Source organism: Acinonyx jubatus, chromosome E3, assembly GCF_027475565.1.
Source record: "Acinonyx jubatus isolate Ajub_Pintada_27869175 chromosome E3, VMU_Ajub_asm_v1.0, whole genome shotgun sequence".
Classification (NCBI taxonomy): Eukaryota; Metazoa; Chordata; class Mammalia; order Carnivora; family Felidae; genus Acinonyx; species Acinonyx jubatus.
The window spans coordinates 36,069,529-36,084,266 of NC_069398.1; the positions used below are offsets into that span (position 1 = coordinate 36,069,529).

Here is a 14,738-nt window from a genome sequence, read left to right on the forward strand (position 1 = left end):
CTGGGGTAGAAATGATCGGCCAGTGGATGAAGGTGGAGAGAGGGAGGACTGGGGAGGCCAGGAAGGGGAGCGGGTAAGGGTACCTTGTGCTGCCCGCTTGCCTTGATGGGGAGAAAGCCCCGAGCAGTCACCCACAGTTCACCCGAAACACCTCTGGGAGGCAACACTGCATTTTCCACTAGAAACTTGGTGCCTGCGTGTGCCAGCACAGACCATGCCCACACCTGGCACCCTAGTCCCAACCAGCCCCCAGTACTTACTTCATGGGTTTGAACAGTGCTTGCCCATAATTCTGGAATGTCATGATGAGCTTGAGCTGCGTGCCCCCCGACTTCATGGCTGCAGGAGAGAGGGAAAGAGACACGGGGTCACTTGCTGCCCTCAGCTCGTCCCTCTGTGGGTAAGTGAGCAGCTCCCACCCTGGTCCTGAGGCCCCGCCTGGGCCTCTGGATGTGGTTGCGGGCTCCATTCTGTCTGGGAGGTCTGGGGTTTCCTGCACTGACAGTGGTACACATCCCACCTTGATATTTAGGTGCTGGGTCTGCAGGTGGGGGGGGGGGGGCGGGTGGGCGGAATCTCTCAGGCAGTCTGACCCATAGACAAAGGGAATGGCTTCTAGAAAGGATGGCCAGGTATAGGTACCTGCCAGCCACGCCTCTCTCCCCCAGACACCTGCACGACCTCATCACACACCCACCCACCCACGCCTACACACCACTGCTTGCCCCGACTAAGTTTCTGGGGTTCTGTTGGAAGCCTGAGCAGGCTTAATCTGAGACCCTGAAGACCCCTTGGCTGGAAGCAGCTCATTCATTATAGGGGCCTTCCGGGGGGCTCCCGATGGACATGGCTCCAGAAGCAACATTATGGTTTCCCAGATGCTGCACCAGCTGAGAAGTCTAAAGAATCCCTGAAAAGACCCACTCTTCCCCAGACTGTGGTTCTCTCTTATGGATGGGGCTAAAGGAAGGGAAACAGGGGTTTCCATAAGATGTGGGGTAGGAGGCTGGGCTTGGCCTGTGGCCACCTCAGGAGCTGGGTGGGCTGGCCCACCCACCATCTACGTGGCAAGGGCCAGACCACGCGAAACAGGTCACACAGAGGGCCTCCTGTATCCCCACCAGGCACCAGCTCTGCTTCTGTCACAGGCGGGAGTCAGGGCGCGGCTGAGCACATTTCCAGCCTGGAGCAAGCTTGTGCACCCGCCCATCCCAGCGGGTGGGAGGGAGGTGGCTTGGGCACCTGGCCGTGTGGCAGTCCTTTGCCAGCAGGGAGGGAGTGGTCGGCAGAAGGCAGTAGAACAGCCAGGAACCAGGTAGATACCGCCCCCCACTATGTAGGGGGGCCGGCTACGTGGGTGGAGGGTGCAAGCCAGGGGAAGGAGGCTGAGGCAGCCACAGCAGATGATGGTGGTTTGTATGACAGAGGTGGGGAAAATGGAAAAATTAAAGAAACATCTGGGGGTCCAAGGAATCATTCAGTGGAGTAGGTGTGGGGTATGGGGGTGAGAGAGAAACCTAGGATGACTCCTGGATTCCAGGGGGTCAGCAAATGGGTGGGGAAGAACGTGCATGGAGGTGAAGATCAAGGCCAGGTGACTACAGGATAACTGAGGGGCACCGTACTGGGGGTGAGCCATACTGGAGGGCTCTATACTGGAGGGTGCCATACTGGAGGGTGCTATACTGGAGGGCGCCATACTGGAGGGGTGCTATACTGGGGGGGGGGGCCATACCGGAGGGCGCCATACTGGAGGGTGCCATACTGGAGGGCGCCATACTGGAGGGCACCATACTGGAGGGGTGCTATATTGGGGGGGCACACTGGAGGTTGCCATACTGGGGGGGGGCATACTGGAGGGTGCCATACTGGAGGTTACCATACTGGGGGGGGCATACTGGTGGGCGCCATACTGGAGGGCATCATACTGGAGGGGTGCTGTACTGGGGGGGGGCATACTGGAGGGTGCCATACTGGAGGGCAGCATTCTGGAGGAGTGCCATACTGGGGGGGGCATACTGGAGGGCATCATACTGGAGGGGTGCTATACTGGGGCAGGCATACTGGAGGGTGTCATACTGGAGGGGTGCCATACTGGAGGGCGCCATACTGGAGGGGTGCTATTGGGGGGGCATACTGGAGGGCGTGATACTGGAGGGTGCCATACTGGGGGGGACATAGTGGAGGGCGCCATACTGGAGGGCATCATACTGGAGGGGTGCTATACTGGAGGGATGCGATACTGGGGGGCTTTGGTGTGGAGGAGCCCTGAGGCTGGAGTCTGTGCCCAGCTCCCTATGGCCTGGCACCCTGGAAGGAGTCCTCATCCTCCCTACTGTTGGTTTGTGTTTAGATGCCTGCCCAGCCTCTGTCAAGGGGCTGTGGCCAGGGTCAGTTCAAATGAGGGAAATGTATTACTTGGCACAGCCAATTCACATGCGGCACGGGGATGCCAGTCCTATTTACCTCCCAGGACTGCTGTCGCAATCAGGCGGGTAATGCTCGTGAAGCATCTAGAACTCCACGGGCACACAGCACATTCAAGACGGCTGACAGTCACGAGCGTGGAGAATGACCAGGAGCTTGAAGCTCTCTGAGCATCTTCCGTGGTCTCAGGGCCTCTGTGACGGCCGAGGCCCAGCCCGCCCCCCCGGTTCCCCACCTGGCCACAGCCTGCTCCTTCCCGTGCAGAGTCCGAGGCCGGTCTTGGGGTCCAGGTGGTGCTAGAGGCACAGTTCCCCCAGACCAGCCTGCGACGTGGGTCTGTGGTGATGCTCTTCCAACCTGCACCCTCCTCAGGAAAGCAAAGCCAGCAACAAATTCTACTTCACTCCAAAGCACCGGAAATAACCTCAAATGCCCAACCCGGGGGCAGACGCACAACACAGGTCACCCCGTGTGAAGGAGCACCACGCAGCCTTCTTGCTGCCTCCCAGGAACTTCTGCGGACACAGCAAACGGCTTAGGATTTCCTTACTAAGCAAAGTGGCTTCTGAACACTAACGTTCGGTGAGCTGCCTCTTTGGAAGGTGTCTACCAAGTGCGTGGGAAAATCTGGATGCACAGATAAGCTTCAGTGGTGACCCCCCCCAGAGTAGAGCCACAGATGATTTTAATTTCCTGTTTCCCTTATCTGTGCTTTCTAAATTTCTACAATGAACATTTATTACGTTTTTAATAACATGAACACAGAAGTGATTATTAAAAAAATTAGAGGCCCGATTAAGCCCCATTCGATGTCCCCATTTCCACGTAATAACTGGGGTCACTGGATTTAATTATTCCTTCCAGGGCCAATCAGCGACAGCACATCAGCTCTTTCCAGGACCCGTAGTCCTGGTTTTCTTGAATACGAAATTATTATGCAAATCTGGCCTGTTTAGTCATTCTTGTTCTGGAAGGCGACTCCCCATGCACTGTCGCCCCTTGTTTCCCACTGTGCTACGGGCTCCTCCCCACAGACAAGAGAATAACTAGAAATTAAGGTGCGTTAGAACCTCCCAGTGACTAAGACTCCCTGCTGTGGACGCCGCCCTTGTCTTGTCTGGGGACGTGTGCCTTCCCGTCTGGGTGCACCGTCCCGTCTGCCGGGCTGGGGTTGCCAGCCGGAAGGCACTTGAACTTCTCTGCTCGAAAGTCAAGTGTGGTCTCCCTGCCAAAACCCACAGGCAAACGGCCTTAAGCCATGGTGAAGGTCACGTGTGCACCTGGGGTGGGAGAGAGGCAGACACCCCCAGACGCCTGTGCTCGGAAGTGGGTGGCCTCGCTCTGCTGTTGCAGGATGGGCCCGGGGACCTGGGGGGCTGAGGGCCCAGGTGGCAGGGCCCAGAGGCCGACCAGGCCTCAAGAGGCAGGGTGTCAGTGTGGGGTTTCTTCCTGAAGGCAGACTTGAGGGGTGAGGCCCAGTGCAGGGTTGCGAGGTGCCACAGAAGCAGAGGCAAACTCGGGGAGAGGCCCAGGTGTGCGGCAAGAGCCCCGTGTGGACATGCCCTCACCTGGCTGGGTCTCCATGTTTCCCAGGGGACGGGGGCCCATCCAAACCTGGCCAGCCTTAATCCCAGGAGGCGACCCCACTGAGCGGTTGTGACAGGTGAGGCCAGGCTAAGGCCAGGGTTGTCACGGCACCTGCCCAGATGCCACCTCCTCTCCATCTCCGTGTCCCCTCCCAAACCTGGGCCCCACTGTCATCCGGTCACTAACACACGAGGGGCACCTGACCGGTGTCTGGCCTGGTTCCCTCTACCCCACCGACGTCGCCTCTCCTCTGTGCCCTCTCCTCCCTCACCGGCTTCCTGCAGGTGACTGCCCCATTCAGACCACAGATGTCAGCTCTGTCTCTCCTGCTGTCGCTTGGGAACCGTACCCTCCAGTATGCGTTCACAGTACGGGGTAGGTTAGCACTGAGCAGCGATCATTAGCACACATGCATCAGTCAGCACACGTGTCAATATGTGTGAATAGCACACCCTATACTTTATTACCTAACGTTTGCGGACGCTGTAATTCCGTGACCACGAAGATGCTTGGACAGTCTGGGGTTTTGCTCACTGTCTTTCCCCAGAACACAGCTCTCCCCAGAACAACCATAACAGGCTTTACATTTCTTGGGATCCCCCCAAGGAAGGATGGGGTCGGGCCAAGGACCAAGAGCCTCCGTGGGAGGAGAGAGATAGCCCTGAAGGGAAAAGGGGTGCCATCCCGGCCAGGGACCCCAGCACCGCCACACCAGTCGGCGGCGGGAGGGGGGGGGGATGCTCTGATGTTACTGCCTTTGGCCTCTGTCACCTCGTCTGGGAAGTGGGACCCATGTCTGTCCTTAGGGATTGCGGTCAGGCAGGTGGTCCGGATATTTTCACAGCCACTGCCTGTTTTAAGGGTCAGAGGAAGCAAAGGCCTCGCCATGGACAGCTCAGATTTGAAGACTGTGGTGCCAGGAGCACCTAAGTCCCTGCCCACCCCACGCACCTCACCCCCTGGCGGGAGTGGGATCTGACCCGTGTTCCAGACCCCTGGGTGCCATGCAGAGCCCCGTGTACTGCCTTTGGGCGTGGAGGGACGTGGACCCTCGGAGAGCAGTGGGGGGCGTGTCCATTTGGCCGTCACTGGTGGGTACCCTGGTGCTGGCATCGAGGGGGCTGCTCGGAGCGAGGGATTGGAAGCGGCCACAAGGGCCTGGGTCCTCCCGTCCCACTTGCCGTGAAGCCTTGGCAGGCCTCCACCAAACTTCCGTGGCTCACAGGCACCCCCAGGATGTTTGAGCGGTAGCTGCCCCCAGCCTACACGGCCATGAGCACCATGCTCTTTAAGACTGCTCACTTTTATTTTGATAATTAAATGTACTTCAAAGAGAAAGTCCAGCACAGCCCCAGCTGGAACCCAGCACCCTCCCTGCAATGGGAAGGGACACAGTAGAATACATGCCTGTGGGATTCCGGGGCCCCAGCTGTTGTCTGCTCAAGAAGGAGAAAGCAGGTACCCACTTGGTGGGCTTTGTTCTTGATCTCGGACCAGATGGCTGGAAGGGAAACCGAGGGGGGGGGGCGGGGCTCAGCTGTATCACCTTCTCTGGTGTGCTGCCTGCCATCGTCCTCTGGGTGGGCTGTGTCCTTCCTCCCTGATGACCTACGGTGCCTCCCGCGGATTGAGCCTTGTCACTGGTCAGTTTACAGGTTGGAGAGCCAGCATCTGAGTTCTGGGCCCCGAGTGGCCCCCAGGGCGGGAGGGGGACTGTGGCCTCTCTGGGGCTGGAATTGCCCTCCTGAGGAACTGGCCTCCGGCCAATTAGGGCGGCCCCCAGGGGCCCCCAGGGCGGCTGCCCACCCTGGCCGTCCCAGCCACAGCCTTTGTTCTTGGAAGCTCACTGGCCAATTAGTCCCGACCCAGCTAGCTCAATTAGCGCCCAAAACTTCGGTCTTAGGGAGCAGCTCTTTGTTCAGGGACCGACCACGGTCGTGTCCCGACCTGGATGGAGTATGGGTGGCGTCTTTCAGCTGGAGGCTGCCTGAATCCTCTCATGCTAGTGACTTCTTTTCCTTATTAAGCAATTCCAAGTACAGGGCGGTTAATTGTGTCATTTATTCTTTGCATCCATAATTGTGCACGATAGCGATTTAATTATCACTGGCCCGAGCCGAAGGCGCTGCATGCCTGATTTCAAGCTGAATAGAGGTAGATAACGTCCCAAGCCTCTTTAAAGGCAGCGAAACGGCCGTTACCAAGCAGCCAGGAGCCCGGCTATAAATAAATCTCTGTCGGCCACAGCAGCTGTACCGAAGGCCACACGTGCTTCAAAGTGGATCGAGCGGTTCCGAACGGGGGTGATTTAATGGAACCGTTCCGAGAGGAAGCTCTGGGAAGCTTGCAGAAACAATGTTTCCGGGCTCGCGTTTGGTAGCGGGATGCACAACTTGAAGGTGAAAGGGACAGAGCTCTGAGCAGGGATGCGCGAGACCTGCCTCGTGGGGGCGGTTCCCGGTTTGCAGAAGGCGCTTTGGAAGTGGGTTGGATCTCCAGCTCTTTAGATTTAGACTCGCCTGTACACCATGAGTGTGGGTCAGTGTGATTTCTACGTCTTTCTCCCATTTCGTGTTCAGGAGGGTGGGTGGCATTGCCGAACCTTGGCCCTGAGGCAGGCTTGGGCTCCAGGAAAGGGGCTGCCATCCGGGGTCCCCCACGAAACCTTCAAAGGCTGTGCCCGACTCCGGGTCACAGCAGTGACAGGCACAGAGGCCTCCAGCAGCAGACAGCTCCTACCCAGGGCCTGCATTTACAGGCCTGCCCGGCTGGCTCTCCTAAGCCAAGGGCCCCGCCAGGGGCTAAGGCCTCAAGCAGCTGGGTTTTTAACCAGAACATCCCACTGGAGGTGGGAGCACACACCTCCCAGGAAGCGTGCATCTTTGAGGGACTCCTGCAGCCCCGGAGCAGGGCCAGCCCTTCTCCTGCTGCCTGTGGACCAGAGCCTTTTCACAAGTGTGAGCTCACCTGGGGGCTCACTGAGGCAGCAGGGAGTGCGGGGCCAAGGGTCGACCGAGGCCTTCCCCTGGCCTGTCCAGCTCGCGCTGTTCTGGGCAAGCAAGGAGGCTCTGGTCTGCCCTGGAACGCTGCCCCAACACACACCTGCCGGCAGAGACGCTCCCTAGCCTCTGTTTCCACCTCTTTCTTTTACTCGCTCGTCGAAGCCTCTCAGCAGCCCTGTGATATAGGTTTCGTAGGGCCACGCCGCTCATCAAAGTTTCGGAGGACAGAAGCGCTCCAGGGTTTCAAACATCTCAGCTGACAGAAGGCGCAAATAACGTGTCCCTCCCACACATTAGGTAGCGGCCCCGATAGGTCTGGGCAGAACCCCGTAATTAAACGTACTCTTACTGCCTCAGAGGAACATGTGAATATTTACTCCAAGGGAGAGAAAAAAGGGTTCATAAATAGCTTTGTGAATTAAGGTTTTGCCTCCATATAAGTTCAGGTTGGGTCAGGTTTTGCTGTTGAACGAGTTACACTTGGATTTCAGATTTGCAAGTGGAGATTATAGGGTCTAGGTCATAACCATCTTTTATGTTCCGCGTGAGAACCCAAAGTACCTGAGATTAATCTGCCAACCCAGACCAGACTCACACCAGGCACCAGGGGCATCAGTCAGACTCCCAGCACCGACTGGGTCCTGCACAGTGACTGGGAAAGACCAGTGAGGCCAGAGCAGTCTAGGAGTGAGTGGGATCAGCACAGACAGCCCATCAGGAACTCACTCCCCGTTCACACCACCAGGCCTGGGCCAAGCAGGACCCTGGGATGAGATCCCCAGCCCCTGGCTCAGTCCACCGTGGTCAGGAAACTTAGGCACCCCTGCCCAGGGGCAGGCCAAAAGTGGGTGGGAGGTGCCTCAAGTCCAGACCCCTGGGGGGGCAGAGAGAGCAGGGTGCCTGTGTTCTCCCTGAGCTGCCGGGCCCTGTCCTCTGCATCGCGTGGGTGTCCGAGGAGAGCTGGAGGCCGCCTGTTCCCTGAAGGACATGGTGAGCCTGGCCAGCGTCTGGAATCCCAGCAGCCCTTCCTGCACCCCAGACCCCACACTTGAGAGTGGTGACCCTGCAGACTCACACGCGTCATCTTATTAGAACAAATGCAGTGTACCTGAGCGGGCACAAGCCCATTGGACAGATGGGGAAACTGAGGCAGAGAGGGGCACCACGGACAGCCGCAGAGCAGGCTCTTTTAATACTGTATTGTCTAAAACCATTTCTAATTTTAAATTTTAAATTTTTTAATTTTAAATTTTAAAATGTTATTCTTTCCCTGGAAAGCCCAGCCCTCCCTGCCCCCTTCTATGACAACTGCAAACACTTCATCTAAGCCCCAGATCAGATGTCTTTTCTCACAGAAGGTCCTCCGTGCCCCTCCTTCCAGATGAAGGTCATCTCCTTTCTACACCCTCCTCCTAGATTTTGTGCAAACAGCGTTCAAAGCATTTGTCTTCCTCAGTGTGTCCGTTTCCTGGCCTCCCTGGGCCTCTTGGGTCATCCACGGCGGAATCTTGTTGAGGTCCATTCACCCTCAAACCACTATGCAGAACGGGGCCTGGAGGTCAGCAGGTGCCCGAGAAACTCTGCTCAACGGGTGAGGAGTGAGTTGGTCGATGCCCGGGATAGGTCTTTAATGGCCTCGTCTACTCTCAAGAGTGAAGGGGGCACCCGGCTGTGGCTGTCTGGGGACAGTTCCTGTCATGCGCACGGCCTGCTTCCCAGCACCGCCTCAAGCCCCTGACACCTGCAAGAGGCAGAAGGGAGGCTGGGCTTTCCACGGGGAGAGCTGGGACAGGGCTGGGGTCTGGGGAGGTGCTCAGACCCCTCCGGCATAGCCAGCTAAGAGAGGAAAACGCCAGCTTGTTCTTGCCAGCTCTCCTTCACGCGGGTGAGCGGTCCTGGCATGTGGCAGGTGCCCAGCAGACAGCTCGGCACCGGCCAGAGAGGGCCGGAAACAGCCCCTATAGGCCCCCCGCAGAACCCACTTGCCAGCCTCACTCCCCTGGTCAGCAACTGGACAGAGCCCCAGGGCACTGGGGCCCTTTCAGCACCGTGGCTCCTCGGGAAAACGCCAGGAAGACTGTGTCAGAGAACTGTCCGTCTGTTCCACAGCACAGGGTGGGGACCTCCACTCATGTCACCCCCCGACCGGCCTACCTCCACCCCTTCCCGGCTGTGTGTACCGAGGCCAGCTCCTGGCAGAACCCCCAGAACTATTCTTTCCACCCCAGGGCCTCAGCCCATCCCTCTCGCCACTGAGCCACCACCGCCGGTGACTAGTGGGGACCTTCACAAACGATTGCTTACAGGCCTGAGAACAATGGCACCAAACCTCCGTGCTCAGAAACTGCCCCTGACACATTTGCCTGAAATCAGTAACTGGATGCCCCTTTTTGTCCGAGTCAGCAGATCCCAAAGTACTCAGAGATGTTGCCTCTGAATTACTAAGTGCTCGGGCCTCCACCCCAGGCAGTCGAGCCCTGGTCACTCCTCGCGCACAGGAGATGACAGGAGCAGCTGGCAGAGCTCTGATGCAGAGCTGCTCCCGAACCACACGCCTGTGAGTTCTGCATGTGTCCCCCTGCTGTGCTGAGAGAGGGGCCGCAGCCACCAGGGGTGTGTGTCCCCTCTTTACCCCTGGAGGGGAGACCTGCGGTCTGGGAGGTGCTCCTCCGGGGGACCTCCTCAAGGGGGTCAGCGGAACGCAACAGCAAGGCTCTGAGGCCTCTCTCTCTCCCTCGCCAGCCTTGTCACAGTGGGTAGCAGCCCCTGGCCCACTGACGGCATCGAAAGCATCGCTCCCCTCCCAGAAGGTGCCACATAAATCATCCCAGGAGGTGATGCTCCGGCAAGGAGCTGAGGAGCGATAGCTCCCCCCCCCCCCCAACCCGTCTCCTGCGGAGGAAGGCAGCCCCTGCCTTCTGCAGGTGCCCGTCTGCAGCCCCAGACCTGCACCTACCAACACTGGTGATCTTCTGAGCGCTGAGGTCATGCAGCAGGGCTTCGATGGCGGGGTTATGTCTGGAGTAGAGCTCGTACCGGTTAATGCCGATGTGGAACTTTAGCCAGTTGGGGTAGGAGTCCACTGCCGCCTCCCCGGTGGGCAAGAACTCTTCGTTCTCCGTGCCTTCGTGCGGCCTGCAGAAAATTAAGGTGACCGGAGTCAGCAGGGAAGGAACGGAGTGCTGAGGCCCAGATGGATCAGGAGGAGCTGGTGCCCATGCCAAGGTTTTCACTTTGGGTCCAAACCGATGCAGACGTACTCAAAGGGGCCTCTGCTCAGACAGGACCCTGTGGACGTCGGCACTTTTTCTGCGGCTGCCGTTCTAGTAACTAATGACATAGCGAAAGGCCATAATTCCTACTTGCGCTCGGGAGACACCCAGACAGCTGTAACTACGTGAGGACCAAGTCCAGAACATCAGCGTGAGGCCCTGCCTCGTCTGTCCTGGGGTCACCCAAACAGCCCAACAAGCCTGATGTCAGCTTGGGGGGTGAGAGGCCACCAGCTCTTCCTGGGGGCAGACCAGCGAGCCGTCTCTGACCGCACGCTATGCGCACACGCAGACACGCCCCGCCCGTCAGAAACCTTCCCTGGGCACTCTCTTTTGGTTCCAACAACCAGGGGCAGAGATGATGCAAGAAGCTAAACTTGATTTTAACGAGAGCAGTCTTGGGTGGGGAGCGAGGAAGGAAGGAGGCACTCACTCCCGCTGAGGCCCAAAGTGGCGCATCCTCCGACATGACATCTCCGGAGCCCGGGGGCCGGTCTGGGGGAGCACACAGACTCCTGCTGGGCCGGAGGGAAATGGAGCTTCTTCTCCTAGCTCCAACTCGCCCGCAAATAGGGCCCTTCCGGCCCCAAGTCCTGTCCCGCAGGGGCTGCATCACTGACCATCGGCCCTGGGCTGTGTCTCTCCTGTGAAGAGCTCCAGGTCTGGGCCACTGCTCTGATTCTCAAGTTTCTGAGCATTTCCTTGAACCTGGCCAGCAGTCAAAGCTCAAAGGCCACCGAACACCTTGGTGTATTTAGACAGAAAAGCCTGGGCCTGGTCAAGTTTCAGGGTAGAAAGGATTTTTATGAGATGTTTTGGAAACCTGGCCTTTCCCTGCGTTGCTTGGGTAACCTCTTGCAGGTAGCTATTTACTCCGGCCTGGCTGCTAGTTAATATTTCACTTCTCTGGGTTCCGCATCTGCCTATTCTGCTCCGTGTGGCTGAGGAGGGCCTGGGGGGGGAAGGGCTTACACCAGGACAGTTTAAAGAAGTGCTCCTGGGATATGCTTCTCACCTTTTATGAAGCTGTCACCCAATGCAGCTGGCACCATTCCAAGGGAGCCTGCTGTCTGCACCCTGGCTGGGAGAGCCCTTTTGTTCTGCCTCATTGGGGCCAGCATGCCCCTCTGCTAATTTTGTTCTCGGCCACTGGCTTACAGGGCTCATTAGGCTTCTGCAGACCTTCCTGATGTTCCACTAGAGAAACGTCGCCGAGTGTCTGGAAGGCCTGACAGCCGGCAGCTCCCCGGGGAAAGGTTAGGGGCAGTGGCTCCTCTCATTCATGCCCTTGCCAGCCCGTGCCTGCATTGCCCCACTGGGCTTCTGGAGCCAGAGACCAGGAGCTTGTAGGCCAGCATGGCTCTCCTATGAAGGCAGCACTGACCCTCCCTTGGCTCCACAGGGAACAGTCCCCAAACCACCCAGCAGCCCTTCTCAAGGAGGCAGTCATTCTAGAGACAAAGGCAGTGCCCTGAGCAAGAGACAGCATGCTGCCCCACCCCACAAAGCTCCCCTGGGTGGGGCGTTGCTTGGCCGTGAGGGTCCATACCCTCCCAGGGTTCCTGAGCCTCTGGCCTCTTTACACAATGCCTGGGATGTGCAAGGCCCTTTCCTGGGAAGGGAGCACAGGCTGAAGGCCCGGTGGAGGGGTCGGGGCCTGCCCGCACCTCCCCCCCCCCCCCCCCCCCCGCCCCCTCCGTGAAGCCTCACTCACCAGTCAGGGTTCTCAGCTGCCGCCTTGGGATTGAACCTGATGTCGCTGTTCACATTGAAGAGCACGTCGTCCTCCGTTAGCGGTGGAACGGCCATCCGGTAGAGTGGGTGTTCAAACAGCCTAGCCAGGAGGGAGCCGTCCCCGCTCGGGCCAGGGGGCGGCACCGACCGGCGGGGTCCGGGGTCTCGGAGCAGCGGTCGGTGCGCGGGGTCTCGGGCGCGGGGGCCGCCGGCCCCCTGCCCCTGCGAGGCTCCTTCGGCCGGCTCGGCGGCAGCCGGCAGCTTCTCCAGCGAGTGGGACGTGAGGTTGGAGGAGGGGTCGGAGCTGAAGTCCTGCAGGATGCGCAGCGTGTGTTTGTTGGGCCAGCCCGCGTCGCCGGCCGCGGAGGCGGCGGCCGGGGGCTCCCCGGGGCGGCCCCGCGCCTTCGCCCAGCCGGGCGCCGCCGCCTCGGCCGCGGGTTGCGCGCAGGAGCAGCCGGGCTCCCCCGGCGGCCGCACGGCGCGCTGCTCCAGCTTGGGCAGCAAGTCCAACACGATGTGCAGAGCGCAGGCCACCAGGAACACCATGAGGATCAGCACGCGGAACCTGCGAACCAGGATCATCTTCATGGCCGCGCGGCCTGGGGCTCCGGGCGCCCTCCGGGAGCGCGCCCCGCCCGGGCCCCGGCTGGTCCTGGCCTGGCCCGACCCAAGTGCCGCGGCGCGGCTCAGCGTCCACCGGGCGTCGGGCGGCTACCAGCTCGGGGGCTGCCCCCGGGCCCGCACCACGTGGAGGGCGCCCGCCGCCAGAGCGCCCGCTGGCCTGGCCATCTCGGGGCCGTCCCCTGTCGCCTCTCTGGAGCGGCCGCGCCCGGCGGCCCTCGTCAGCGGAGCTGGGGGCGCAGCCGGGTGAGGCCCCGGGCACGCAGCGGCCGGCGTGGGGTCTCTGCGCTCATCCGGCGCGCAGGAGCGCGACGCCACGGCCCATGTAGGCCAGGGTGCGGCTGCCGGGGGGTGCGGCGCGCCACCGCCTCCCCCCAACCCCTCAGCGGGTCCGTGGGCCGCGCTAGGCGCCGGGCGGGCCAGCCGGAGAAGGGGCGGCTCCTGAGGGCAGGGCCCCGGAGGCGGGGACCTGTAGGCCGAGCGGGGTGGGGTGGGGTGGGGGGGGGACTGGGAGGGGCCGGGCACCGGGTTGGGGGGCGCACGGAGCGGCCGGGGAGGTCCCCGGGCAGGTGCAGCGCCCGCGCGGCCGAGCCTCTCGGCGCCCCGCGCCCGGGCCGGCAGATATCCGAGAGCCCGGAGCCGCCCCCCGCGTCAGCGCCCGCAGATTGGCGGAGACGCGGCCCCACGAGTCACCGCCAGGCCGAGCCGACTCCGCTCCCTTTTTCCTTTCTCCTCCCCTCGGCCGCGCCCCGCGCTGCCGCTGCAGCTCCGGGCCCGCTAAGGAGAGGGCGCCTTCTTCCCGCGGTTGCCGAGAGAGGCCCCGGGGGGCCCGGGGGGTGCGCTGTCGCCGGGGGGGGGGGGGGGGGGGCGGGAGGGGAGGGACCCTCAGGCCAGGCTGTGGCTCCCCGGGACCTCTGTCCGCCCAGGGCCGGCCGCCGCCAGCTGCAGCCTCCCGGCTCCTCCCCAGATGAGCGGAGGGCCGCAGCCCCGGCCAAGTCCCTCCCCGGAGCCGCTGGGCGTCTGCACCGCCGCCGGATGAGCTCCCTGCCGGGCGGCGACCTTGTGCCCCCCTCCCCGCCCCCGCCTCGGACGAGAGGAGAGGAGGGGAGCTCGGTATTTGGCCCCAATAGCCAATCTGGGGCGGGGGTTGGGGGGTGCCAGAGCAGGGGGGAGGCTCCTGCACCCGGCTGGGGCCCCATCCCACCCCAAGGGGACAGCCTGCGCCTTAACTCTGGTGGTGCCGGGCGCTCCCGCCTAAGATTTGCTTGGCACTGGGAGGTACCTGGTGTTTGCGGAGGCCGCACCTCCCTCGCTCGCCCCTGTGTGTGTGTGTGTGTGTGTGTGTGTGTGTGTCATTTGCTTCACAAGATGCATAAAATCAGCCACCCATACCCAGACGTGGCCCTTCTGCATGACCTCTTCTGGGCCCACACAGCCTCTGGGCCCGCAGCCCCCAGTAGGGAATATTAATGTGAATGTCAGGCCAAAGTCCTGGTGAGAAGGGTAATGACCTGGCTGGGGAAGGCGGTCCAAACACATCCACCATCAAGCAAACAGGCGAGCGCTCAAGGCACCGCACGTTCTCAGCCTCTCCGGCAGCAGAGAGAAGGAGGCAGTCTGTGGTGGGGCGCTTAGGAGGGAGCCCTTGCCTTCCCCTCCACTTGCTGTGCTGCCTGGACATCTCACTGCCCTCTCTGGACTTCAGTGTTCTCTTCCGTGCATTCAGGAAGAGACTCGTCATTGAATCTCTGTGTCTGGCCCAGTGCTGACCGAGCATGTAGTGGGCGCCCACTGGATACTCGAGGAGGGAGAGGAGTCTCAGCCCAACTGATCAGTGCAGTAAGGGTTTCGGAGGCCATCTGAAGTAAGTGAAAGGCTGCTCAGCCCTTCTGGAGCTGGAGGTTAGAGGGGACTAGGTGTGAAGGTGGGCCCGACCTGGAGCTGGAGCTCCCCCTCCATTCTACACCAACTGCACCATTTGTGTGCAGCAAAGGGAACTTTGGGCGAGGTTACCTAGAGAGAGGCCTAGGAGGTGGCCTAGGAGATGATGTCTGAACGGAGATTGGTGAGCAGCCCCCGCCCCGGGGAGCAGGAC

General features: G+C 60.8%; 1 protein-coding gene across 1 annotated transcript in view; it reads right to left on the bottom strand.

Annotated features, from left to right (window-relative positions):
- FAM20C (FAM20C golgi associated secretory pathway kinase) overlaps positions 1–13,453 on the bottom strand; it is a 46,394-nt gene extending 32,941 nt beyond the window's left edge. The window contains exons 1-3 of the mRNA XM_027042408.2: positions 12,003–13,453; positions 9,973–10,151; positions 261–339 (exon numbers count right to left, since the gene is read on the bottom strand). Coding sequence (XP_026898209.1) covers positions 261–339; positions 9,973–10,151; positions 12,003–12,610 — 866 coding nt within the window. The 5' untranslated portion in view covers positions 12,611–13,453. The remainder of the gene's footprint in view (positions 1–260; positions 340–9,972; positions 10,152–12,002) is intronic.
- Between the last annotated feature and the right edge of the window lie 1,285 nt (positions 13,454–14,738).